Below are 26,612 nucleotides of genomic sequence, written 5' to 3'. Positions count from 1 at the left end.
TACTGCACACACTGTACACATATTGTACACATATTGTACACACACACACAGTGCACACTACACATACTGTACACATACTGCACACACTACGAGGAGTTGGCCTCGACCCTGAGGAAACACGGGGCCGAGCCGTATAAAAGCAGTGGATTGTGTTTTTGTGTTTCCACGGCACGTTTCTCGCTCTCCTGGAGTTCTCATTCCTATATGCTGCTCTAGGGATTCATTCGGGTTTCCTTTCATTCGATTTCCTTCGAGGCCACGCCCCTCCCGAGGCCCGAGACCCGTGAGAAAACAATGTTCCCGCGGAGCTCAGAGCAGCCACCCGCTCCTCCCCTGGGCTCGCCGCTCCAGACAGCTCGGGGCATCAGTGGTTACTGCGAGACGCGGCTAACGCAATCATCCGTGGCTCCGCGTACAATAACATCTCTCCTCATGACACTGGCATCTTTAAAAAACGTTCAATCTCTTAATAATCTGTCAGGGTCCGGCTAAACTTAGCGGCCTTCTGGGAAAGTTTATACCAGAACATCGAAGAATTGTAAGCACTGCAAAGAATGTCAAATAAAAAGTAATGAAAAACACACAGACACACACGCGTATACATACACCGGAGCACAACCCTCTGTGCTGGAGAGTCTCTCGCACACAACCTGGTTGTCTCTGCCTAACGACCGCAGCTCCCTGGGTGTCAGTTCCCATAGACCCTAACATTTGATTGCTTTATTATTATAGCGGAGGAAGATTAAATTGTCACGATACCTCTCTGTGAAAGAAAAACAGACTATTTCTCTGAGGCCCCGGCCCAGATCTGACCGTTATTATCATCTCACTGCAGCGCTATAAATAAATATGTTAATCATTGTGGTGGGGGCATGATTTATTCACTGTGGAAACAAAGGCTGCTGCTGCCCCCCAGGAAGCACATGCAACGTCTGCCGCTCCCCCCCGGTACCCCAGAGCCGTGTTCGCGAGACACACGCGGTGCCCACTGTCAGCTGATGTGATTAGATGGTGCCCAAAGGGTGGTGGCCATATGCAGACAGGCCGTGTTTCGGTGCTTGACTCACATGCCGGATGCTGCAGATTAATGTTGTCTTGTTCAGCTGGACTTCATACTCGGGTCTCAATACCTACTGGACCTAGAAATGTGCTTTAAATGAAAACTGAGAAATCACTCACAGCCACCCTCACACTTTCACCCAGGGCAGCTGCGGTTTGGTGTCTGTTTGAGGACAATGACACTGAGAACGGCCCATTCCCCCTCCACTGCCCAGTCCAGAGTCCGGTTCTGTGTGAATCGTCCAATCTTGTCCCAGTCCTGAGCTGCATTAATGCATTAGTCACCCTGGGACACAGGACATAAGAACATAAGACAGTGTCCAGCCGAGAGGAGGCCATTCGCCCCATCTTGCTCGTTTAGTGTCCATTAATAACTAAGTGATCAAGGATCCTATCCAGTCTGTTTCTGAATGATCCCAAATTGTCTCTTCAGCCACATCGCTGGGGAGTTTGTTCAGATTGTGACGCCTCTCTGTGTGAAGAAGTGTCTCCTGTTTTCTGTCTTGAATGCCTTGAAGCCCAATTTCCATTTGTGTCCCTGGGTGCGTGTGTCCCTGCTGATCTGGAAAAGCTCCTCTGGTTTGATGTGATTTGCGAAATTCTGTCCACTCTGTCGCAGCCCAGAGATGCATCGCTGCATTAGACACCCGAGGACACGGGACAGAGGTAGACTAATGTAATTATATTATATCGGCAGGGTTGTTACAGAAAGACTTCTCTTCCTCTCGTGCTGAGCCTTTCAGGGGGAGAGATGAGAAAACCACAGGCAACATCAACGCCATCAGCTGTCTTTCTGATCGAGAACACAAATTTAAATTAAGATACTTGAGGGAGGACTTGCAAAAGTAGTCAAAGGAATAAAAAGGAATAAAAGCACACCCTGCCACTCGGGTGATGAAGGACGGAAGACAAACGCTGTGCAGGGAATGATAAACACGGTACATGATACACACCCTCCTCGTGCTCAGTTTCACACTGTGGCATTCATCTCACAAACACATCTGTGTGTTTCACGTGCGCTCTGTGTAGATTGTGTGATTCCAAAAGCGCTGTGCCGCGCTGTGCGGGCTCTGGGCTGCGGTGCCATGTGGCTCTGGTTAATATAACGCTCACGTGACCACGATTGTGGGCGAGGCCGTCTCACAACAACGAAGGGAAAGGAAAACATCAGTCATGAGCTCCAGCTGAGAAAAGAATTAAGATATCACAAAAATAACCCGCAGTGACGGCCTCTCCAAGGAGGACGGGGTCAGCCGGCTCTGCGCACCCCGTCCCCTCTGGGCTTGGCTCTCGTGTGGCGCAGCGGGAGGAGTCCCATTGTGAGGCCCTGCGGGTTCACTGGGCAGTTCTGATCAGGGGGTCAACGGCTCCGGCCCGGATGAGAGTCCATCCTCGTAGCGGCCCGTCCAGTTCATTAGAGAGACCAAGGTAAATTGTGCATAGAACCAGTCCAGACCCTGCAACACAGCTGAGCTGCACTAACAGGACAGTGACCTCCAACTGGATTGATATATATATATATATATATCTCTATATATATGAGAGAGAGAGAGAGGGAGGATGTTTATGTATATATATATATATATACACACATAAACATCCTCTCTCTCTATATACACTACGAAACTGTTTGTCATGCCAATAAAGCACCCTTGAATTAAATTTAATTGAGAGACTCTCATGGGTTTAACTGATACAAATGTGTGTGTGTGAGTTGTGCAATATTCACCTCACACTGTGACACTAACGACTGAACTCCAGCTGGGTGTAGATGAGCATGAACACACGATCACTGGTGCTGCCCACCCTTAGAGAAACCCCCCATCAGCACCTCAGCAGAAAACATCTTGACATCCATTAGCCAGTGTTGGCAGCAGGAACTCGGCAATCGGAGACATTCCTGCTGATCAGGCCAGACAGAGGAGCGATCACCTGACTGACCCCTGTGCCGTTGCTCATGGCTTCCTGTCCTGGTGTGGTGGGGGGAGCGTTAGGTGGTCTCAGCTCCCATTCAGAGCAGAATATCCAGAGAAGTGGATTTGTGAGCGATCTCTCTCCGTGTAGGTTTGCTTATTTATTCTCAGACACAAGCAGCTGCTCGTCGAATCAGGATCTCGGGCAGGGCGGGGGGCTCTGGGAAACTCTGAGGACCCGGCTAGATTCAATAACTGAATAAATAGACCAGCGAGAGAAAATCACACAAACGTTGCGCAGCATAGCTGAAGGTCCTGGAGGAATAGCCGTCCCAGATTGTTACTTTATCTTCCCCCCCAGTGAAACGCAAACCATGTGTACTAATATAGTTGGGCTTGGGTTACATACATATATATTATACCAAAAACATTTCCCTGCGAACACGATCTCTCTGACATTTCGCTTTCAGTTTTAACCAGGACTTAATAAAGTGCAACTCTTTCAATATTACATCCCTGAATCTCCAAAGCGGCTCGCCACACAGAAACTATTTAATAAGACAAACTGAAAACAAGCAAATAAAGCAAACAGAGATGTTCCAGAATATTAAACACATTCTTACAGCAGTGCAATCAAACGATTACGATCGGGCTTTGGTGCCGGGAGAGAGAGAAGGGATTCGCAGGGAAGAAGAAATAAGAAAGATTACATTACACAAGAAACGTTGACTTCCACAGGTTTGTAAAGAGGCTGCGAGACAGTGGGGGCCAGAGCGGGTCGTGTGTGTCTGAACCGTCTCCGCAGACAGACGGGGTTCTGAGAGGAATCGGACACATCGAGACAGATGTCAACCCCTACCGCCCCACAGCGTTTCTACCCAGAGGTCACTGCTCCCTCTCGGACGCGGATGGACACTGAACTCCAGACAACTTTGTCCTCTATTGGATGAGCTAGATTCAGTCCCTCCCCCATCCCCAATGGACAACAGACACACTATCCAATTAATCAATCAATCACCAATCCGGTCACTTGTGGTGGAGATCAGTCTCCCCCTCGACGTACCGACGTGACGAACCACAGAGCAAAACCAAAACAAACCGCCGGAGGAAAGCACAGCGAGAAATGACTCGTGTTCGAGCAGCAGAACGAGAGGGTTTGATTCCCAGTTGGCCTGGTTCTCTCCGGCTCAAGTCAAACATGTTGACAGATCACACAGCGACAATCGAATCAAATGTCTTTTTCTAAACAAACACAAGATAATGAAATCAACCAACATCTCTGGTATGTAAACAGTCGTGTTTTCCAGCCCATTCCCCTGTCGATCGCTCTGTTGATTTTCGCTCTCTGGTCTTGTTTTAATCTTCGGGACATTCCTGTGCCGAGCCGGGCCGCCCCTCAACCTCTGTGCCGGATGGGGGGGTGTTTTCGTGTTTTCACCGGGCCGGGGCTATGCAACCCCCCGCCGGGTCCTGGGAGAGGCGGCTGTCACGGGATCGAGGAGGTAGCCATGTTGTTGATAAATGTGGCCCCGGATCGAGACCCTGACGTTCAGTCTCGGTGTCACACACAAGACAGTCCAGGCTGAGAAGAATCGGCCCCCCAGACTGGAACGTAATAGTCAAGATTCCTGCAAAGAGCCGAAGTAAAAATACATACAGACCTACAGTGTTTCTTATTTTGCCTGGAATTGTGTATTCACCAGAACTGGACTCGGGTGTCAGTGTAACTAGAGAGCAGCGTGCAGATGCGCAGACTGCATTGTGACCGATACCATCCTGCTGCTGCTGCTGTCACCGGAGCTCTGAAGAGTCATGGAATCTGAAAGGACTTTAATCTTGGAAGGTGACCAAAGTCGTTTAATGCTTTTATTTCGGGGGCTGGAGTCCGAGCTCTGTGGTCAGGAGCGCCGAGGACCGTCACCCAGATAGAGGGAGCGCTGGAAAAGCCAGAGTTCACACACATCACCGTGCAGCGATTTCTCGTTAGCGTTCCTGGTGTCTGCTGGTGTTCCTGCTCTGCTCAGCTGCACCAAACTGAACCACAATAAGAGAGAAGGTAATAATACAGCAGGCGATCCGTGTGCGAAGCCGTGTCCCGTGTTCAGAAGAGAAATGCGGCCATCCTGCCCGGCTTGGCTCGGCTCTCGGGTCGACTCTGGACTCGATATCAAACACACCAACTTTGACAGCTTTACCAGAAACCCGATCGGCGCAGGACAGACATGGGGGTCCTGTCAAAACCTTTCAGTGCCACAATGCAGGGGCTGGAGGTCCAGGAGTAGTGACCTCGGCTCAGGGGGCTCTCACTGCGGCAGATCAATGGCCACACTAATGGTCCTGGATAGCCCCCCCCAGCACCACGCCAGCCACACAGAGACTAATGCACAGCAGAGGACTTGGCCCGGCCCGCCGGCGAGAGGGACGCTCTGAACAGCGACCGGGGGAATCAATGGGAGGGTGGGATGCACGGGTGGGCTTCTGAAACGAGGAGCATGAGGCCACAAGATCAGTCACGGGGAAAATATTGCCTTAAAGCGAGTGCCAATCAAATCGATCCATCCGTCCATCCATCCATCCATCCATCCATCACAGCAGGCATGTCAGTAATAAGAACCTGGGCTCTTTAAACCCCACCCCAGAGTGAGTTACATAAGACAAGGTCTTCGATAACAGCATCTGAAAATATACATCTCGGTGGATGCAGAACAGGGTCCCGGCCACGCGGGGGAGGGGGGGGGGGAATCGGGTTCAAGGTCACAATGCAGCTGCCAGTCGGCTCTGACGGGAAACATCAACACGCGGCATCGGGTCCTGCAGGGTATCGTGTTAATGCAGAGACATCATGAATGACCTTGAAAACATCTTGTCTGTTACACGGAGACAATTACGGAAACCAGAGCTGTGTATATAGACTGTATAGATCATTTTTCATAGTGCTGTCACACATGGCAAAGACTGACATTCTCGGGGACACTGTTGACATCGCTAGATGGACACACGCGTGTGGAGGGGGACGGGGGAGCAGGGTTTTGGGAGGGGAAGTGTATTCCAGCCCCTATGTGGCACGTTTGATGGAGACCGTGTCTTTGGCGAGGGGACGTCGGTCTCTCCCACAGTGGACACGAGATGGGAAGCCGTGGCAGCATCTCTGCCCCGATGGGCACACAAACAAACACACGACGCGGGTTGCTTGTTGCTTTGTTATAATACCTCTTTAATATATTTAAAAAAAATGGATATACAACTCTGAGAAAGAAAAAAAAGGATTTAAATAAAGGGACAGACCCTCACCAGTCATTCAAAGAGCGGGGGGCGGCCGCGGCAGGCGTGGGGGGGCGTGGACGCCATTCTCCGCCGTCCGTCTCCCACAGCCCAGCGAAGGCTCTACCTCCCGTCCCCCCCACCCCCCCGCCGAGACCCCCCCGAGTCCTGACCGACACAGAGTCACAGTGACTGCGCTGGGCCCCCCAGGACTGATTATCAATCGTTGTGTTGCTGCATTTGTGTTGTGATTGTTCGTAGTTTGGTTTGTGGGAACGTCTGTAAATGTGTACGTAGCTCGGTGCATCACTCAAATCAAACTGACTAAAAGCAAAAACCAAGAAAAAATACAACTTCATCAAGCGGACGTGTACCAGGCAATGCTAAAACAGCCCTGAGCTCCCTCCCTCTCTCTTTCTCTCCCTCCCTGTCCCCCTCTTCTCTCTCTCGGTGTAGAGAGCCCAGCCTGTTCTGTAAACACTAGAAGTCTGCAGCCGTGCTCTCTTGAACGCTGGGTGCTGAAAACAGTCTCCTGCCATCCTGTCGTGTGCGTGCGCTGTCCACGGGGGTCCGGGGATGTGGGATCCGGCTCCGGGTGGGAGGAGGACCTGGGGGGGGATGCCAGTGGCGATGGGTCTATCCTTTTTTTTCTTCTCTTTTTTTCTTGTTTTAAATAAAGCAATTGTGATTCTAAGCCCCCCGGGACCCCGGCGCTCGCTGATGGACCCCCGTAGGCGACGGACAGAGAGATCTGTTATCATTGTCTGCGATTGTTTTGGTAGCTCAATGCTGATGGCGGCCGATCAATCCATAAGAGTGTTTCTGCTCGTTTCTCGTATTTATTTTTGCGTTTTTTCCATGCGTTTCTGTGTATTTTGGCATGGTGGCGTCGCCGGCGGGGGCCTGTGCGTGGCTCCGGAGTGCGGGGCGGAGAGCTGGCTGTGTCGCGAGACCCACGGGCCTGGTGGACAGGTCCCCCCCGGCCCCCGTCATCATCTGGCGAAGCGCTTGATAAAGTCCTGAACTTTACTCCGGAAATCCTCCTGCAACGAGAGTATCGAGAGCCGCGTTAGAGAACTGCGTGTCTGTGTGTGCGTGTCTCTGCGTGTGCGTGTCTCTGCGTGTGCATGTCTCTGCGTGTGCATGTCTCTGCGTGTGCATGTCTCTGCGTGTGCATGTCTCTGCGTGTGCATGTCTCTGCGTGTGCATGTCTCTGCGTGTGCATGTCTCTGCGTGTCTGTGCGTGTGAGAGATAGAAGGCAGGGGAGACCGCGGGGCCGTTCTCAGACCTTCCCTGGCACCTGCTCCCCAAGCACCCCCACCCCTGCCTGCCCTTTGCTCAGGGCTATTTTGGGAGAGCCTCCCTCTGGACTCTGAGAAAACAGCTCGGCCTTACTGGGTAACTTGTCAGTGGGAAGATCTTTCTTTAAAGGTACAGAGAAGGAGAGAGAGGGAGAGAGGGAAAGGGCACACAGAAAACAAAGGAGAAGAGCGAGAGAGAGAGGGAGAGGGAGTCTCCAAACTGTGGGGGCACTCTTTCCAAACCTCGTCTCAACAACAATGCCCAACAGACACACGAACTCTCTGCTCCGGGCCTGTGGGGGGGCACGGCCACGCTGGGCACCAAGAGAACCGGTCAACACAGAGAAGGACAGTCAAACGTCCAAACGCAGTCCTGCTCTCCCTCAGAGTCTGGACTGCTCACACCGACACACTCTCGCACGGCTCTGCTCACTGGTGGGAATCTAATAATGAGTGGTTTTGGTTTTCGGGGGGAAGCCGAGAAAAATAAACTGTTATTTACTTTGTTTTTGAAGTGACTCTGGCCGCCTGTCCCCCCCTCCTCCCAGCGGTCTCTGACAGGAACAAACGAGGCGCGTCACTCCAGAGTGAAGGTGGCGGAGGGAAACGTTCCTCTCCAGGCTGTTTAAACTCTGCATTACACACTGCGCTCCAGGGTGACATAAAGACTGTAAATTACCATTTGTTTTGCTGCCCCCCCATCTCTCTTCCCGCGCTGGGGAACACGCTGCTGACGTGTGAAGAGGCTGGTGGAGAGATGATATTTAATAAGTGAACACAGAGAAAATAATAATAAAGTCTTCCTTGCTGCGTCCTCTGGAAGGAGAGAGAATTGGGGACAAGTCGGGGGGCGACGCTGTGAATGTGCTTGAGAAAGAGTATCAGGAAGTCCTGTGGTGGGAGCGCCTGGGGGTCTCTCTGTCCCTCTGTCTGTATCCATCTCACTCTTCGTCTCCCTGCCTCTGTCCATCTGTTTCTCTGTTTGTCTCTCCCTCCATCTCCCTCCCTCCGTCCATCCATCCTTCTCTGCATCTCCCTCCCTCTGTCCATCTGTCCGTCTCTCTCTCCATCTCTATCCCTCCATCTGTCTCTCCCCCCCTCTATCCGTCTCTACCTCCCTCCATCTGCATCTCTCCCTCCATCTCTTCCTCTCTCCTTCTCTTTCTCCGTCCATCCCTCCCTCCGTAGCCCGGAGGAAGGGTTCGAGCTGCTCTCTACACCCCTGTGTGTGTGTTGTTTACGCCTCTGCTCTGTCCGATTGTGTAAGCGCTGTTACTGTGCATCGCAGCGCAGGCAGCCAGGGACCTCATTAATTAGCAGCTCTAAGGGGGTTGAGAGCAGCGGAACTTTAGTTTGGCAGCCCTTCGCACACATCCGCGGGATCAGAACCCCCGCTGCCGCGCTCGGCTCTTAAAGAAAACACACTGAGAGGAGGGCAACGATTTAATAAACACATAAAGGAATGAGAGAAGAGAGAGGAGAGAGATGAGGCACTCGAGGGTTCACTTTCTGACACGCAGGTTAGAGGTATAACGAACTCCTGGATAACACACGGAAAACAGCGACAGCATCTCTAAAAAGTCTTTACAAAACGAATTAGTCGCTCAATTAATCTCATCTACCTGCCTGAACTCAGGGGGACAATATGAAGCAGCCAAGAACATCCGTCTCCTTTTGGCATCTATAAACCTGTTCAGCTGCCTTCCAATAAATCAAAAGACAGAATAGAACGACGCGGACTGACTGAATTTAGTAATTAAAGGGTGTTCAGAGGGGTCAAAGGTCAGGATTGCAGGGCACACGGAGGAGAGAATCAATCATTCGAACCCTGCCAGTCCACTACACGCTCGTCTCCCGGGTCGGACCGGCGTGCCACGGGGTCAGCATCACTGCAGCCAGCGACCGAACGGCAGCCCCTAATTCACTTAATTGTTTTGCACATTAATCAGAACCCTGATGGCCTTAATCGTTAACACTAACGACGGCCGGCGCCGCGTCAGGCCCCTCGGCTCGCACAGATCCTCCGCCCGCTTGGCACATTCTTTCTAATGAAGTCCAATATAAATAAACCGGGAGGATGGATGTGGTGTCTCACACTGGCTGCAGGTTTCACGAACGCAGCAGACAGTAATCCATCCACTGCAGGGTCTGGACAGACTCACGCTGGCGTCAACACGGCCTTCATGGAGACGGAACCCAGACCCGGAATAGTGATTCATGGCCCGGATCTCTGGGTTTCTCCACCTCAGGGGCCAGCGCCTGCCCTCTACCGTATAGGGACTTGGTGGAGCCAATCCGATACAGCTGAAAGGTTAATCTCCGCAGAGACGCCGCTCCCCATGGTATCAGGTGGACCTCGGCCGGGCCCGGACAGCGCCGGACAATATACAGGGATGCCAGACTGATCTCCTCCAGGTGACAAGCAGCCGGACGGTCTGTGCCGTGGGGCTGCCATTGCCTGACTGATGCAAGACTCCACAGTGAGCCTGCAAGAGCCTGCCTGCCTGCCAGGGATTTACTTTCATCCTTAAACCTCCTGCTGTGGAAAGGGGGAAACCATAAAATAAATAAAGAACTATATCCGGACGGTCCAAACCTCCCAGTCGGACACTTGTCCAGAAAGCCTGCCCTAACGTCCTGCCACTGACCACATATCGGTGCAGAAACCCCTCACTGCTCGGAGCCCCCCCCACCATGCAAAGGACCCGAAATTACAGTGCGGTGAGGCCGGGCACAGTGATTAACGTCCCTGGGAAAGGAGGGAGGTTTTGCCGACTTTAGCGCATTACTCCCCAGAGAGACGTCGGCCTCGTTCACAGTAACAGTCCCTGGCATAAAGAGAAAGGAGTGAAATGAAAAGCGGGCCGGGGGGGAGCCTCTTTGTGCAGACACTTTTTTAAGGCTCACAGCGGGTGTGAAACATTCCCACGGCGGCTGAAAGGAGACGGGACGGGCCCTCGGAGATGGAGAGACCGAGGCCCCCGCGCTAAGAGACACGGTGACAGTGCCCCACCCCCGCACACAATCTGTTTTTCCTGTACTCGTTTGCCGCTTTTTTGATGCTACTTGATTACTTTCTCACCGCTATCCGCAGGGCAATTAGGCTTCACAGTACAGCGGTTCGTTAGTGTGAAACAGGGATGTCAGACTTCCCAGCGAGGCTGTCTCACTCCCGTGCGCCACAAATTAGTGACAGGAGCTCGTTTACAGCCCTGGCAGTGGGCGGCTCCACACCCACGGAAAGAGCGAGAGATAACCCACAGTTGTCGTCAGATTCTGCTGGGAAATCTTCTCCGACAGCCTTGCGTTTCTAATGCCTCATTAAGCCGAGCAGCAGAAAATCCAGGAGTTCTGCCGTTAGAAAGAAGAGCAGTATTTAGATCCGATGCCCTTCATCTCCGCCGGCTGAACCGAACTAAGGGGGGACAGCAGTCCCGTGGAAGAGCCACGTGAAGCGACAGGAAACAGAGCAGGCCGATCCGAGGCACACAGTCCGGGGAGAAATCTAAATAAAAGTAAAATCTGCAAATCGCCTCCGTGCGACGATGCAGAACGGAAGCAGCTGCCCGACCTCCGGCCCCTGCGCTTCCCGGCCGAGGCACATACTGAGCATCGCTCGGCCCGGGAATAGGTCAACCCGGACTGCCTGCTGCTGTTGGCCCATGCTGGAGAACATCTCCTCCAGGCAGCCACCTGCTCGGCACCGAGCCACTGCCGACCTCCGTTAACAAACAAAGCGGACTCAGAAAAACAAAGGAAAAGTCGCAGGAGCAGGAAAGCAGATGGCTCTGGGGAGGCCGCCGGTCTGGAAGGCAGAGTATAGGAGAAGCCATCTCAAGATACCACCAGAAAACCTGCACCGGAGAGCGGCCGCCTGGCTCGTGAGAAGGGCATCTCCTCGCGGCCGTCTCTCTACCTGTCAGGACTCGTTATGTGTCGGTGTGCGTCTCCCCGGGGTGACTATCTACACTAGCTGTGATTGGACAGCAGGAGCCCCACAGGGCCGAGAGCAGAACCGGCCTCATAGGAACACCGTCACAGAAAAGCAATGCTTAAAAACCCAGAAGCACAAAGCGCTTGAATACTTCACTGTAGCAGCTCACACGCAGTCACAGGAAAACATCATCCCTCCGCGGTCCATTCAGGAAGAGGCTCGATCGGCGCTCCTGGCTCCCCCAGTAGGAGGACGGACCAGCCGAGGGCCTTTGTGTTGTTGTCAGGTCCTGTTTAACCTGGATCTGGCCGTGCTCTGGTGTCTTTACACTGCCTGCGTGTCCCCGGTGTAAGCAGGCAACAATTCAGCAGGTTTGATGAGAAGAGTCGAGGCCAGATTCAATCAGCGGGGGGCAGCGGAGCAAGACCTAGCGCAACGGACAGTAATTGTTTGGAGGTGGACAGCTGCAGAACAGCCCCCCGTTCACACAGAGAGAGGCAGAGACCCAGAGACGTATGAGGCACACGCGGTGCCGTATCGGTGATTTGGACTGATCTGAGCTCTGCCGCCAAGACACTGAAGGCAGACATTTCTCAGCTGAAACTCTATTACACGGCCAGCAAGCAGTCAAATCAGCAGATTAGAATAAGAATAATAACTGCAGACCGAATGCCTGGCCACCTCGGGGTTTCCCCCCCAGCCTTCTTATGTGGGGGGGTGCCTTTAAGACAGACAGAAAACAGGAGACACTTCTTCACACAGAGAGGCGTCACAATCTGAACAAACTCCCCAGCGATGTGGCTGAAGAGACAATTTGGGAACATTCAAAAACAGACTGGATAGGATCCTTGATCACTTAGTTATTAATGGACACCAAACGAGCACGATGGGGCTAATGGCCTCCTCTCGACTGGACACTTTCTTATGTGCTTAAGAGTTTAAAAGCAAGAACTACAACTACCTCTAGCAATAGTACTTTTAATATTGATGTATTAATCTCTATTAATTCACACCACAGCTCTCCTCGGCACTGCTGCCATACTCCTGCAGCCCCACACTCATGCCCTGCCCCCTAGGCCGCCCCTCGACTCCGAGTGGCCCTGGGCCCCGCAGTCATTAATGTGGCGAGACTCCTCTCCTCTCAAAGTGGCCGGGACGATGGGGGACTCAATCACAGAGAGCAGGACCGTCTCCGTAAACCGCGGCGAGCTTTAACCACACGAGTCACGTCCGAGGGCCTGGATTTCTCCACAAAACGAACACACGATCAAACGCTTTGTACTCGAGTGCGCAGAGACCGCAGTGTGTCTTTGAACGTCCCTCCCGGGGAGAGAATATGGAACAAGCAGGACACAACAGCAACAAAAACATCTTCGTTCGTTTGCAGATAACATTGTGATGTAAATGTTAACGATAAAGCAAAACCATCTGACGCAGGTCTGTCTTTGCAAATACGAGGTGAGGACATCGTGTTTTCCCAATCAGTGCAAGCAGGCAGACGCAGAGCAGCGGATAATCAGAGAGAGGAACCACTGGGGAACTTAACACAAATCTTTTAATGTATATTTTATCGATTTGCCTCAACAGGAAGGGGGCGATTGGGTAGAATCTGCCTCTCAGTTCATCAAAGCAATAAATAAAACCAAGATGGGATATTAATGTCCTGACTGCTGACACACCGCTCTGGAAAGCAGATTCTAAAACCCTGTCTTCTTCTCCTTAATTAACACTCACCCTAACGAGGAACAAGCGAGGACCCTTATAGGAGTGCAATGTGGGGGACAGAGGTAAAAAGCCTAGTAACAGCAGTAAACCACAGGGGGATCATGGGAAAATCAATGATTGACACATAACATTATTTGGTACAAAGTAAGAGTGAAGTATAAGAAAAATGGGGCAAACGAGGAAGTACCAAGTGAGGGGGGAGTGACCCCAGAGAACAGACGTTACCTTGTCCCGTAGGTGATGCTCCGCAGCCTCGATGTTCAGCGGATCATCAAAATTCAGTAGATCCTTCATGGAAGCAAGCAAAACACACCAGGAGAAAACAAAACGGAAAACATGAGAAACAGTCAGGATTTCCCCGTGCCAAGTGACTTGTTTTATGCCACATTGCAATCTCGGCGTTTCTGTTGTAGCGTTTCTTTTTTTTGAGATTGTGTTTGCATTGCTGTTACTGTCTGCCCCCGCAGCCTGGCAGTGGGGGTTTACAGCGGGAACAGCAGGGCTCTCCGTAACGGCAGTGAAAGAAGCTGCTCTTTCAACCCTTATCTGGAGCTTCACATCTCAGAGATGGACACTGAGCAGAACCCCTTCATCCCTGATGTGAAGAATTGTGAAGATGTCCTGGTATGTGAGGTTTATCACTGCCCCCCTCAAGCGCACACAGGCGCACACAGACACAGGGAAACACACCACACCAAAAAGTCTGAAGGATGCCCAGCCCGTATACTCACAGTAAATAGGGAGTTCAGTCCCCACACCACGTCCTGCAACAGAACCGAACAAAACACAATATCAACAGCAGGACAACAGTAACGATAAGACTGATTTCAAACCAGAGGAGCTTTTCCAGATCAGCAGGGACACACGCACCCGGGGACACAAATAGAAATTGGGCTTCAAGGCATTCAAGACAGAAAACGGGAGACACTTCTTCACACAGAGAGGCGTCACAAACTGAACAAACTCCCCAGCGATGTGGCTGAAGAGACAATTTGGGAACATTCAGAAACAGATGGATAGGATCCTTGGATCACAGCTGGACAGGAGCAGCATCTGACTCCTGGGATCGTCACCACATGAGGTTTAAACAGTTTTCACGATTGACTGATACAAAATCAACCCTCAACTCTCTTCTAATCAATTCCACTGGAACAGGAAACAAGTTCAGAACTTGAGCAGATCAGGCCGGTGAAAGTGAATTAGGAGAATTAGGATTTATTTCTGGAAACAAACTGCAAATTGAGTTGTGGAGCAGGGGGGAAGAAAGGAAAAAGACCAGGGGTCAGTGTTGATATATTTCCTGAATCAAACTGAGGACGACAAAGGATCTCTGAGTGGACTGACACAGACAGAGATGGAGGCACACGCAGGCACACGCAGGCACACGCAGGCACACGCAGGCACACGCAGGCACACGCAGGCACACGCACAACTGGGCAATGATCTGCTGTGAAGATGCAAGTCTGTGTTTACCTAACAAAAACACATCTATGGACACAGGACACCTACACACAGCAGGGAAAAAACACATCTAGACAAAGGACACAAATACACACACAGGAAACAGAGCTCATTAAACGTGGCTCCAGAAACCGCTCTGGATACCAGCGTTGAGAAAACATTGAGACAATCTGTCCCGCAGCGCTACATCGACATCTTGCACGCGCACACACAGGCCTTGGAAATATTTCCATCCAGTGTGCTAATTACCACATATGGGTGGCACACAGTGGCTAAATGTGACTAAATAAAAAGACAGCACTGTTTGCTCATGCTGTCCTCCCTTCATGTATCTGCCAACCAGTTAATGCTGAAAACAGACAACCATTGTAAATACACGCACCCTGTTAGATGTTGTATGTCCACATGCTGTTCACATGCCCTGCATGGGTTGGCCAGGGAACACGTCTGTGATGGTGTAGGCACTAAGAGACTTTGCCCAAATTTCACAACAAAGACTCAAATACAAAACTAGAAAGAAAAAATGAAAGTGTGCTGTCAGAGCTAATTTGCGTGTCGTTGTTGTTCCCTTGTGTGCATTTCAGCACAGCGGGATACACCAGACAGAGTCACCACCTGTGACATCGACATAAAATCAAAAGCTGGCTTTCTTAGAGCTGTTTACAAGACCGGGGGCATTTCAGCTTCTTCCACTAAGCCATACAGGCCGAGGGGTCTGACCGGGAGCAAGAGGACGAAGCGCTGAGTGGAGAGCGAGCACAGCCGAGGGGACGCCGGTTAATGTCTTAGCATTTAAATTCCACCGGTAAAGGTCGCAGCTTTCAGCTCCACTGTGCGTCTCGGCGTCCTGAGACCGCTGGCAGCATCGGCAGGCTGGAGAGACGAGGGGTCCCACGCTGCACTGCCTGGGGGGGATGTGACTTTAATAAAGGGCACTGTGAGGTCTGCTGGCAAGACAAACTCCACAGTCCCTCTGCGTCCCTCGCGTGTCTCTCTACGAGGAGGCGGTGCTCGGGATAAACAGAGACGCACTGAACCAAACGAAAGGCAGAGGAGTGTTATATTTATATAGGATTCGACGTATATTTAGATTATATATTTAACCAATTCAGTTATTGGGCTTTATTAGCAAAATTACCAAGCGTTCAAGGAGAACGGAACAGGCCTGACTGATGGACCCCTACATTGAGGGGGTCCGGAGGCTCTGTTATGCTGTGGGGGGGCATTTTCCTGGCATGGTTTGGGTCCACTTGTCCCCTTAGAGGGAAGGGTCACTGCAAATCATGACAGAGTTATTCTGAGTGATCACCTTTCTCCTGTGGTGACACATTTCTCTCCTGATGGGAGTGGTCTCTTCCAGGATGACAATGCCCCATCCACAGGGCACGAGGGGCACTGAATGGTGTGATGAGTATGACAATGATGTGAATCATATGCTATGGCCTTCAGTCACCAGATCTCAACCCAGCTGAGCACCTATGGGAGATTCTGGACCGACGTGTTAGACAGCGCTCTCCACCACCATCATCAAAACCCCAAATGAGGGAATATCTTTTGGAAGAATGGTGTTCATCCCTCCAGTCGAGTCCAGAGACTCATAGAATCTGTGCCAAGAGCATTGAAGCTGTTCTGGGGCTCGTGGTGCCCAACACCTCACTGAGACACTTTATGTTGGATTTTCCTTTAAATTTGTCACCCGTCTGTGTATATCAGTCTCTCTCTTTGTGCTGTGTGTCTGGACCATTTGCCATCGATCTACTTTTCAACATCAATATTCTAAGATTGATTCTAAGATTCTAAGATTCTAATGCTTTCGTTTTACTCAAGATATGTTTCTAGTGCTTCTGCAATCTTGAAAGCAAATGAAAACATTGAAGAGATTGCGAGACCGAGAGCTTTTCCTCTCTGCTCTGACTAACGGCTCTTTAATGTCTCTGTGCAGACTGACTACGTGTCACTGAGCAAAGAGCAGCCGTCCCTTCTGCCCCACAGGGAAACTCTACACTGAATATAGATATATTGACACACACACAGAGGAGACCTGCTGAGCAGACTTATGGCAGCGGAGACTGCAGTGGGGGGGGTGGGGGTGTTATGCAAAGCGGCTGGGGTTTATAATGTCTCTTTGTGGCCCAATTATAACGAGCGTCCCCAGCGCTGCCGCTAAGTGACTCGAATACTGGCAGGCGGAGGAAGAGGCACTTAACCTCGCATATAAAATCGCTCTATTGCAGCTTTTACTTGCCATATCAAACACACATTACAAAGGAAAACATTACACAATTAAAAGCCATATGCATAAAATAAATCTGATAAATCTCATGAATAACTGATGCTTGTGGTTTGGAGCATTAACTGTGCAGTTCACACACACACACACACACTCACACACTCACACACCGAACCACACGGGCCCCTCACACTGAACACGTCATGAGCCACACGGAATCAGAGACAGAAAGCACCAGGAACTAATGATATCTGACCGCCGGCCGGGGTGGTGGGTGATGGTCCCTGCAGTGTTCTTCCTGACAGTTGCAGTGACCCCAGGACACCGCCAAATCACACGGCAAGGACATGCCAATGTCAGCGGGCACAGTCTGTACACATATACAGCAATGACGGTGACACACAAACAAAAACAACAACAAACACCAAGCACAAAACCGAAACATAAATCGTTGCTTGCTGGTGTTTGGTCACTGCAACAGGACTGGAGCCAAAGGAAGCGTGTCCTCGATTTGCCAGATATCTGACATGGTTTTCATCCCAGCCACAAATCCTTCCTTTTGACCATGTGTCATCAGCTGAATTCATTCCCAACACGACCTACTTGGAAACAGGGCTGATAAAGTCAGGACTGGGGCTCCAAACCCCCTCAGAGAGAGAGTGTAAATCAATACCGCTGTCAGAGCTGCGCTTGGCCTCCCAGCCCGGCAGGAAACCGTGAAGGGTTCGAAAACACTCAGAACTCGCAGAAGAAAACAGAAAAGCACCACACTGTTCAGTGGGACAGAAACAGCCCAGTGGGATGTCCATGGAGGGCCACCGAGCAGGAAGACCCTGGCCCACCGAACCGCAGTCACACACCCCCGACTTTCTACAGACAGGGATCCACCTACTGGAATGTAAACAGGACACACACAAGAAATGTGATGGGAAGCTGTATCTGCTCCCCAGAGAGAAGGCTGTCCAGAGAGGACAGGGACACAGTGCACTCTGAACCAGACACGTCCATTGTCTTAATTACTTTACAATTAACTGCACTGGAGCGCTGGACTGGACTCCCGTGAGGACCGGGGTTCGGCCTGTGAGTCTCGCGGTGCCCTGCTTGTCCATGGGCACCGCAATAAGGAGACAACCCTGCTGCAGATTCGACAGCATGCAAAGACCGTCTCCCTGCGCCGATCTGGAGAGCCGTCCCTCGCAGTCTCCCCCGTGAGTCAGAGGAGTCACGCTTTCACAGAGATTAGGAGCGATTAAATCTCTCGGCAGCTCGGGCAGAGATACAGAAGCTCCTAAATCTTATTATGAACAGATCAAAGGGAAGTGATTTGCTGTGAAATAGTCAGCACATGTAATCAAATCTATAAGAAGGGAAGGAAGAAAAAAGGAAAACGCTCCGGTTGGTTTATATAACCGTCTTCTAATTTCCATGGACGAGTTTAATTACATTTCCAGAAAAAGGGTCGGATTTCTTTTCTGATCTGGCTCTAAGAGCATTAGGAGGATTGAAAGTATCTTCATCGGGTGGAGCTGGGAATGAACGCGCTCACACGCACATGCTCACATATCGCAAGCCAGACACACACACGCACGCACATCGGGTGGAGCTGGGAGTGAGCACACACTCTCACACACACACACACACACACACACTCTCACACTGACACACGTGACACACGTGACACACACACTGAGTGGAGCTGGGAGTGCGCACATACGCGCTTCGAAAGCCCAAACACACGCACTCATACACTCAAAAACAAGCCCAACACACACACACACAAACAAAAGGAAATGACCAGCTGTGGGCACAGAGACTTCTGAGGAGCCGTCTAAAAGCGGTTGCTATAAAAGTTACACGCCGATGTGGGTGTCATTGTGCCGGCTCGCTGCGGCGCTTCCATTGGGACTCTCCTCGGAGCGGAGGATTGAATATCATGTCAACGCGACACAATCTTTCGCCTTGCACACTCGGGATGGTCATTACCAGAACAATCAGGTCAGGGCAATTTGTTGATCCGTCTTTGTTGATAAGATGTGTCTGTTCTGTAAATAAGTACACAGACAACAATCTTGATCCTGCCGGAGAAGCGCCTATGCCTGTTAAACGACACGGAAATGATAAAGAGATTACTCTGGCACTGCCCGTACTGTCACAGGGGCCCCGGGCCAATTACAGCGGAGAGCATCGCGGCTCATGTCAGGAAGGCAGACTGAACTGTGTATTCACATTGAAACAGGAATATCCAGGGCTGGGCAGTAACAGAAAACAAGTAGCAGCGTTACGTAGTCAGATTACAGAATTGTGATCCTTGTATTCCAGGTACAGTTACTCCTGTCAGACGGATATTCTGATTACCGATACTTTTTTTAAAGAGTAAGAGATGACTGATTACTTATAGGTCATTTAAATGAAAGTGTACAAGTGTAAGGAAATTGCACGAATCTGAAAGGGCCCACATGTAGTGTTTTTGCAACAGTGTTTTTATTTACGCGTCTCTAGTCAAAGAGCGCCTGATAGGAGCTGCTATTCAGTGATATCCCAGCCAGTAACACTCAGCTCTACAACGCTGTGGCAACATTGTGTGTTAGCAGGGACTTAACTCGTTGAAGTACAGGCAATTGTTCACTTTCAAATAAAGAAAACTGAACAAATATTAAAGAGCAAACTATGCCGACCATCTGCTCTAAAGGACTCGGAACCTAAACTTCAAATCTAAAACAAAACATCTGGAGGTAACATTTAATTTTTTAAATATGTGCAGGCTTAATAAAATGATGCTCGACATGCGAGTAGAAAATACACATTTTAATAAAAATGATAATAAATATGATTTAATAATTAAATATTTTGTTCCTGTGCATCCTCGCTGGTTCTGTGACCTTAACAAAACAATATTTAATCTAATACCAAAATAACAACATACAACGTGTTAATAGTCTAAAACAAAATGAATCGCACAAACTGAATAAACTAGTGCTAACCCGTGCCGTTCCTGCTCTTTAACAGAGTGCGTTCACATCCTCACGTCAAACCTTCAGACTTTTACACACCGATACATCACTTAAAAGAATGTAAGACATCAATAATGTTTTAATTGAATCAAGAAACAAGATGCACAATATTCCTCATGCATCGATACTTAAAAAATACCGCCTTAATTGCACTGATTTCAATGTGTGTTTTCTGTGCTGGAGATTTGAAACCGGCGACTACATTTCTCATAGATAGAATAATGCATGTATGTCTAGGGGGGGCGCAGGGTGGCCTGGGGTCTAAAGTCTAGGGTTCTAAGTGAGTGATGTCACTGTGACAGTCTAGGGTTCTCAACGAGTGACATCACAGTCTTAGTATATTTAGCCCAATTGCAGGTGCAGTAAGCAGGACCCTAAAAGAGCAGTGCTTTAACTCAGAGAGGCTGTGCGATCTCATCTGTGCGCTTTTAACCCCTCTCTCCCCTGCTATGCCTCAACCGGGGAGGGGTCCCCTTTGAGAGCACAGGCCGGCTCATTGTTCAGGTCCCAACAGTACTTCTGTGCTGGAATGCAAACTCAAAACAACCCAATTAAAGGCTGAGTAGCGCAGTAATGAGAGACTTGAGGCTTGGGTCCCTTCCAAAGACAACACGGGGGGGATAAAAGGAGAAAAGCAATTCAATTCAGACTGTTACTCTAATCCCACTGGAGGATTTCTGGAGCCTTCTCCGAGGATTCACTGAATGCTAAAATTCTCCTTTTGCTCCTTGTGCTTTTCTACCTTCTCACAGTTAAAAAATAGGGCTGCAAATTAAATGTTAAAAATCTGCCTTTCATGGATGTATATTAAAGAACAATCTGAGAATAAACCTAATGCTGAACCCTGCGTCCTGCTCCCCACTGCACCGCTGGGACCGGACCTGTAATCGGAGCCACGCCGCGGGAGTCCACCCCCCCGGCGACAGACTAACGAGAGGCGTCGCACTAATTCAAGTCAGAGCTGCTGTCATGCTCACTGTGGCTGCAGTGTGGGGGGGGGGCAGTGCTCCTGGTGGGAACTGAGGCGTTACACATGCAGTTTTATCACTGATGAGCCCATCAGTCTCCGATAATTGTGTTGACATCAGCAAGAACTAATTAAGTCTCTCATTACTAGTCCCCACGAGCTGCACCACGTCCGCCCGTTTTTCAAAACCGATTCACATTCATACACATTTATTATTAGCAGAGACACAAGGCATGGTTTTGAGAGTTGAAGTGCAAAAAAACACACAGTGCAGGGCCCGGCACAAGGAGGACACAGTCAGGCTTCTGCCTCATGCGCTTTGCTGCAGCATTAAATATTGACTCCCTGCTCCAGACCGGAGGAGCTGTGCGAGTATCGAAACGTCCGTATCGATCGCAACCACACGAATAACCATCGCCAGAACGCGAGTAAGCCAAGCAGCGCCGGGTGAGAGCGGCCCATTTGCACACACGGGTTTCAGACAGGTGGCCGCGTAGGGCCGCGGTGACTCACGCTTGCCGGCAGTCGCATCACATTAAAAAGACATGCCAGGCACAAGCGCCCCCGAGCGCTCATGCATACAGAGTGTGAAGACAGGGCTATTTCTCATCGCCAAGAACTAAATCCAATTCGGAACGTAATCAAATTATAAACGCTTAATGCACAGAAAGGTTGTTTTTTCTTTCTTTTTAACTGGTAAATAAAAAAGATGCTGCTGCTGTTGTAGTTGTTGTTCTCCCTGCATTTGGTTACTTAATGAAAAACAAACAACCGGAGGTGTTGGTTCACTGCACTTTAAAAATTAGAGGAATAATTCAAATGTCTTGCCACTGAGCCTGGGAACACACACCCCAGCCCCGACAGCTGACATGTGAAGCCGGTTAACGCTGCGCCGCCTCCTGTGGAGTTTCATTACACAGCCTGTAAAATAACATTAAATTGCTGCCGTCATAAAATAAAACTATAAAATCAAGTAAATAAATGACTTGGGCACAGTTGGTTGCCGCTAACTGTCTGCACGTGACCAGAGCTCCCCCGCCAGGGCTGAACTCAAACACCTCGGGTTTCGGCTCTCAAACATGCTAATCCTAGAGGCTGGGCCCCGGGTACGAGGGTACAGTGACGAGGGGCATCGTCGGCAGCGCGCACATGGGCCGCAATGTCCCCCTCGACTTCAGTCCTTTCAGAAATCGGCTCCTACCGAAACTACCAAGACTCGGTTCAACCGACCAGGTGAGCAGCGCTCGGGGTCAGTGCCGTCACAGCAAAGCTCGTGGGACGAGACGCGGCCGCCTCCTCAACCACACCTGCCCAACTTAACAGAGTGATTTGAATCTGCTCCCACTCCCTCTCCCTCTCCCTAATTCAAAATGAGCTATACTGGCATGACATGTTTCCACAGGTATTGCCAAAGCACTTACAGAAACACTTGACTTAACAGAGTAATGATATTGAATCTCTCTCTCTCACCGAATCTCTGATATGAGCGGAGACAGAAAGGCCCTGAGCAGGTCCTCATCTCTCCTCTGTTTTATCCTTCATCCGCCTTTCAGTTTCCGGCTACAACTTACATAAAATAAATGCAGAGCGATGTGGGCAGATTCAAAAGCACAAGGTCACCAAGAGGGATTGAGCACACACAGACACAGACACACACATGCACACTGACACACACACACACAGACACTCAACAAATTCAAAAACACATTCACTGTCAATCTCACACATACGTGTACCAAACACTCACACTGTCCAACTCACAAATAAAAACACACACAGACATAGGTTCTGGCTAAATGACTTCTGGAAAGACAGAATTCAGCGTAAGCAGTTTCAGGCGTATTTGCAACGAAAACAACAACTAAAACACAACAGGAACGCTATTGAAACACACTGGCATGTCACACGAGAGCAGGAACACGAGACTACGTGCATGTGCAATCCATGTGTTAACTCCTCATTCCTGAAGGGTTGCAACATGTAAACGTGTAAGGATGTAAAAAGAGAAAGAGGAAGTTGACCCCGGCCTGACCTCTGAGAGACACTCACCTTTAGCGTCCTGGTGGGGGCCCAGCCCGTGCCATCGATCGAGTGCTCCCTTAGTAAGCTGTAACAGAGGAGAGGGGGTTACAGCCTTCAGCCCAACACATCAGACGGAATTTCAGGCCTCAGAATGCATGGGTTCTATTTGTATTTAAATTAACCAATTCATTAAGATTTAAAATCCTTCTCGCGCTTTCACTGACACTTCTGCGGACTGCAGTCTAGTTCTGTCCTGGGGGCTCCAAACTGGACCCACAAAGCAGGCAGATGGGACCGAGAGGGTCTCTTACCTGAGGCAGATTTCGCCCGTCTCTGTGATGTTGGGGTGCCATATTCTGGTCAAACATTTCACTTTTGGAGGCTGGGGAAGAATAGAAATGAAACAGAAGAGGGAGGGGAGATAGAGGAGAGAGAAATGTGGAAGTTGGGAGATTAATAATTCAACACAAACAGGCGTCGGGCCGACAGCAGCACGAGAACAAACGGTCTCCATCCAGAAACCTCTCCGTTTCATATTTGTACAGCTGAAATGTCACACACAAACACACACACAAATCTCAGACATCAACAGCATGAACAATTTAACAGCGCTTCAAACTAAATAAAGATATACACGGGCAACAAACAGAGGGAGAGAGACGAAGGCATGAGTGACTTCCGAGATCAAAGACAGTTTCTCTTCTTCTCTGAATCAAACGAGGCCGACGCGGTGGAAGATTTGCACACTTGGCTCTCTTCCCTTTTCCCCGCAGAGCCGTGTTCGGAGGGGGCGCTGCTTTACAACACGGCCTGCTGGCCGGGCCCGGGGCTTTGGCATGCAAACGTGTTCAAAATAACACACTATTTTTTCACAAACACATAAATAAAACATTTTTCAGCCATCATTGCTCGCTTTAAAATGCGGTTAAAGCAAATTATATACAATTAGCCGACATCCGAATGGTTCCCAACAGCTGCATGGAAGCCCCGCGGCGGCGGCAATAAACTGTGACGGAGGGGGGGGAAAGTGGATCGGATGTATGTTCTTAATGTCTCTCTCTCTCTCTCGTATTAAAGTGTCACTCACATGTGAGGGACGGCTGATAACCTGTCAGTGCTGACACAGCTTTATATTGATTGATTGATTCATTCATTCATTCATTCATTCGCTTGCTAATTAACCACAGAGGGGGCGTCACGGAGAGAGACTGAAGGTGTCAAACCCAGAGATGAACGGGATGTTTGAAAAAGGGGAGAGAAATTTAACTGCAGTATATACAATAACTGACACGTGGCTGGCTGCTGCTCTCCGTCTCTGCTGCATTGAACCCCCTCTTCCTTGGGCTGAACTAACAGTCTCATCTCCCCCTGCAAAACACGTCTGTGTGATCCGTGTACATGAACACAGACCACAGATGCCCGTGACCCGAGCCGGATCATAGAGAAAAATGAAAAGCTTTTATGTAACTGGTTTCCTGGCTGTAGTTAAGGCACGTGAGGTAATTACCGCTACAACACGCCGCGCACGGCAGAGGGCACGACCCCCTTATAGATGCACATCTCTCTCACACACACACACACACACACACAGCTAATTCCAGCACTGTGTACCGAGCCCTCTGTAAAAGCAAGAGGTCGTTCACCTCGAGCTCCTCCATTAGGCGAGTGCAGTGCAGCCACTGCGGTCGGCCGACCATTATAGGCAAGACGCCAGGTTTCCACACCGTTCTATAGCACTCTGAGCGTGTGCACACAGACACACACAGACATCTCATGCAGTGACAGCTGTACTCACCACCATGTTGTAGGCTTCAGGGACATCTATTTCAAATTGAAATTTTCCGGTCTGGTAATATCCCTCATCTGTCGAGAGAAAGGCAGGGTGTTAACAAGGGCACCGCTGGGTGATGGACAGTATGGTTCCGCGGCCGCGCCTGGGGCCAGGAGTTCAGGGCCAGCACTGAGACTGGGTGGGGGGGGCTGCAGCGTGCAGTGACACACACACCCCATTAAAGACAGGTGTGTTCACAGGGTTGCAGACAGGAAGAGAAGGGGGGGATGACTCCCTACAACATTCTCACACGGCCGGGGGGCCCCGCTCTCTCACAGACACACACACACACAGCCGGGGGCCCCCGCTCTCTCTCTCTCACACACACACGGTTTAATCAGGGAAAGAGAGAAACAAAGCTTTTTTATCTTCATTTCATTCTGACGTATATCTTGTGTCTTTAAAGAGCCGATCGATGCACCGTCCTCCATCTCCCTCAAACAACCTGCGACATCTTGCATGATAGGAGCGCTCAACAAGGCCTAAATGCTCCACCTGCGCCTGAGCAAGTGAGCAAAACAAGGGAGGGGGAAGAAGACAGAGAGAGAGAGAGAGAATGAGGAAGAGGGACAGAGAGAGAGAATGAGGGAGGGAAAGCAGATTCAATCACATCTGTTAGCAGTTTCAATCTCTCACAATTACACTCTGCTTGAGAGGAGGGAGGGCAAAGAGAGAGAGAGGGAGGGAATGAAGAAAACAAACTGCTTTTGTTCATGGCTGATAATGTGTTAATTGGGAAAGCGGCAACGGAGAGGCGCCGGCTCTGGCAGGAAGCGATGCTACCCCAATATCACAGCGGCTAAGAACGGCTGTATTTTCACCTGCACTAAACCTTCCCCCGGTCCGTCCAGGGGCTGTGACCCTCTCCTGTGAGGTGAATCACAACTGCATACATGTATACACGAGCTCCTACACACGTATGACTGCTGTGTACCGCCCATGGGGGCATTATGGGACCGTGTGGACAGTTAATCGAGCGGGTGGGTGGATGCATGAGTCCTGCCTCCCTTGCATGACACACTCAGGGAAATGTGGTGAAATAACAATGTTGCTCGGTATTCCTACCCCCTGTAAGGAAACCTCAGAGCCCATTAATCCCTCCATCGCCCAGCGTGGGGGGCAGACACTTTGTTTCCACATCTGAGTGTCTCTCGTATTCCGTCAAAATGAAACCCTTCCGAATCGCCTCCCTGCTTGATACACCGAGGACCAGATCCTACCACCCACACACACACAGTGGAATACAGAAAGACAGACAGACAAGACACACAATAAACAGACTGACACAAACACACTGGAATACACACAGTGCCAGACAGACACAGACACACACAGACAATGGCATACAAAAACACACTGCATACACACACCATACCATACCATACAGACAGACAGACACACACTGCTCTACACATACACTGGCATTGACACACAGGCCTATATAATGCGGTGCCCGTCCCGTCTGAGCGTCTTGCTCGTGCTCTGATCTACTTTCCAGGAACTGCTGCGGGGGCATTTCACAATAATGGAATCATTCGTCTTATTGCAACGAGCTCATAACGCAGGCCTCACAGCCCCCTCGGGACCCCTCTACTGGGGCAACGTCTCCAATAGCACACTGACTTCACGAGACCCTGGCAGTGTCGGTAATTCCTCACAGATGACACAGCGGACAACACAGTGTGTCACACTGGAACAACTGGGCAACACACTCAAAGAGCAAGAGAGCTTCTCTGTGGTTACATATGGACATGCACATACATGTAAAATACCGACACGGCCAGAGGTTCCCAGCCCTGGCCCCGGAGGAGCCCCTACCCTGCTGGTTTTCGAGCTCTCAATTACTTAATTGAATCTAAATTGAACTAGCAATCTGCTAGGGCTGAGAACCGCTGG

The 26,612-nt window shown here is 50.3% G+C and overlaps 1 protein-coding gene across 5 annotated transcripts in view; it reads right to left on the bottom strand.

The window, feature by feature from the left end:
• Positions 1-6,162: 6,162 nt before the first annotated feature.
• Positions 6,163-26,612, bottom strand: part of ube2f (ubiquitin-conjugating enzyme E2F (putative)) — a 39,406-nt gene continuing 18,956 nt past the window's right edge. For 3 of the 5 annotated variants that reach the window (XM_066687413.1, XM_066687411.1, XM_066687412.1), the window contains 7 exons: positions 24,681-24,748; positions 23,197-23,267; positions 22,913-22,970; positions 13,926-13,958; positions 13,420-13,482; positions 8,038-8,179; positions 6,163-7,276 (listed from right to left, as the gene is read on the bottom strand). In XM_066687413.1, coding sequence (XP_066543510.1) covers positions 7,260-7,276; positions 8,038-8,179; positions 13,420-13,482; positions 13,926-13,958; positions 22,913-22,970; positions 23,197-23,267; positions 24,681-24,748 — 452 coding nt within the window. In that variant the 3' untranslated portion in view covers positions 6,163-7,259. The remainder of the gene's footprint in view (positions 7,277-8,037; positions 8,180-13,419; positions 13,483-13,925; positions 13,959-22,912; positions 22,971-23,196; positions 23,268-24,680; positions 24,749-26,612) is intronic. The other 2 variants (XM_066687415.1, XM_066687414.1) reach the window with 1 other exon arrangement.

This window comes from Amia ocellicauda, chromosome 16, assembly GCF_036373705.1.
Source record: "Amia ocellicauda isolate fAmiCal2 chromosome 16, fAmiCal2.hap1, whole genome shotgun sequence".
Lineage (NCBI taxonomy): Eukaryota > Metazoa > Chordata > Actinopteri > Amiiformes > Amiidae > Amia > Amia ocellicauda.
Note: the sequence above shows the minus strand (reverse complement) of the source record. Positions and strands in the feature narration are given on the sequence as shown.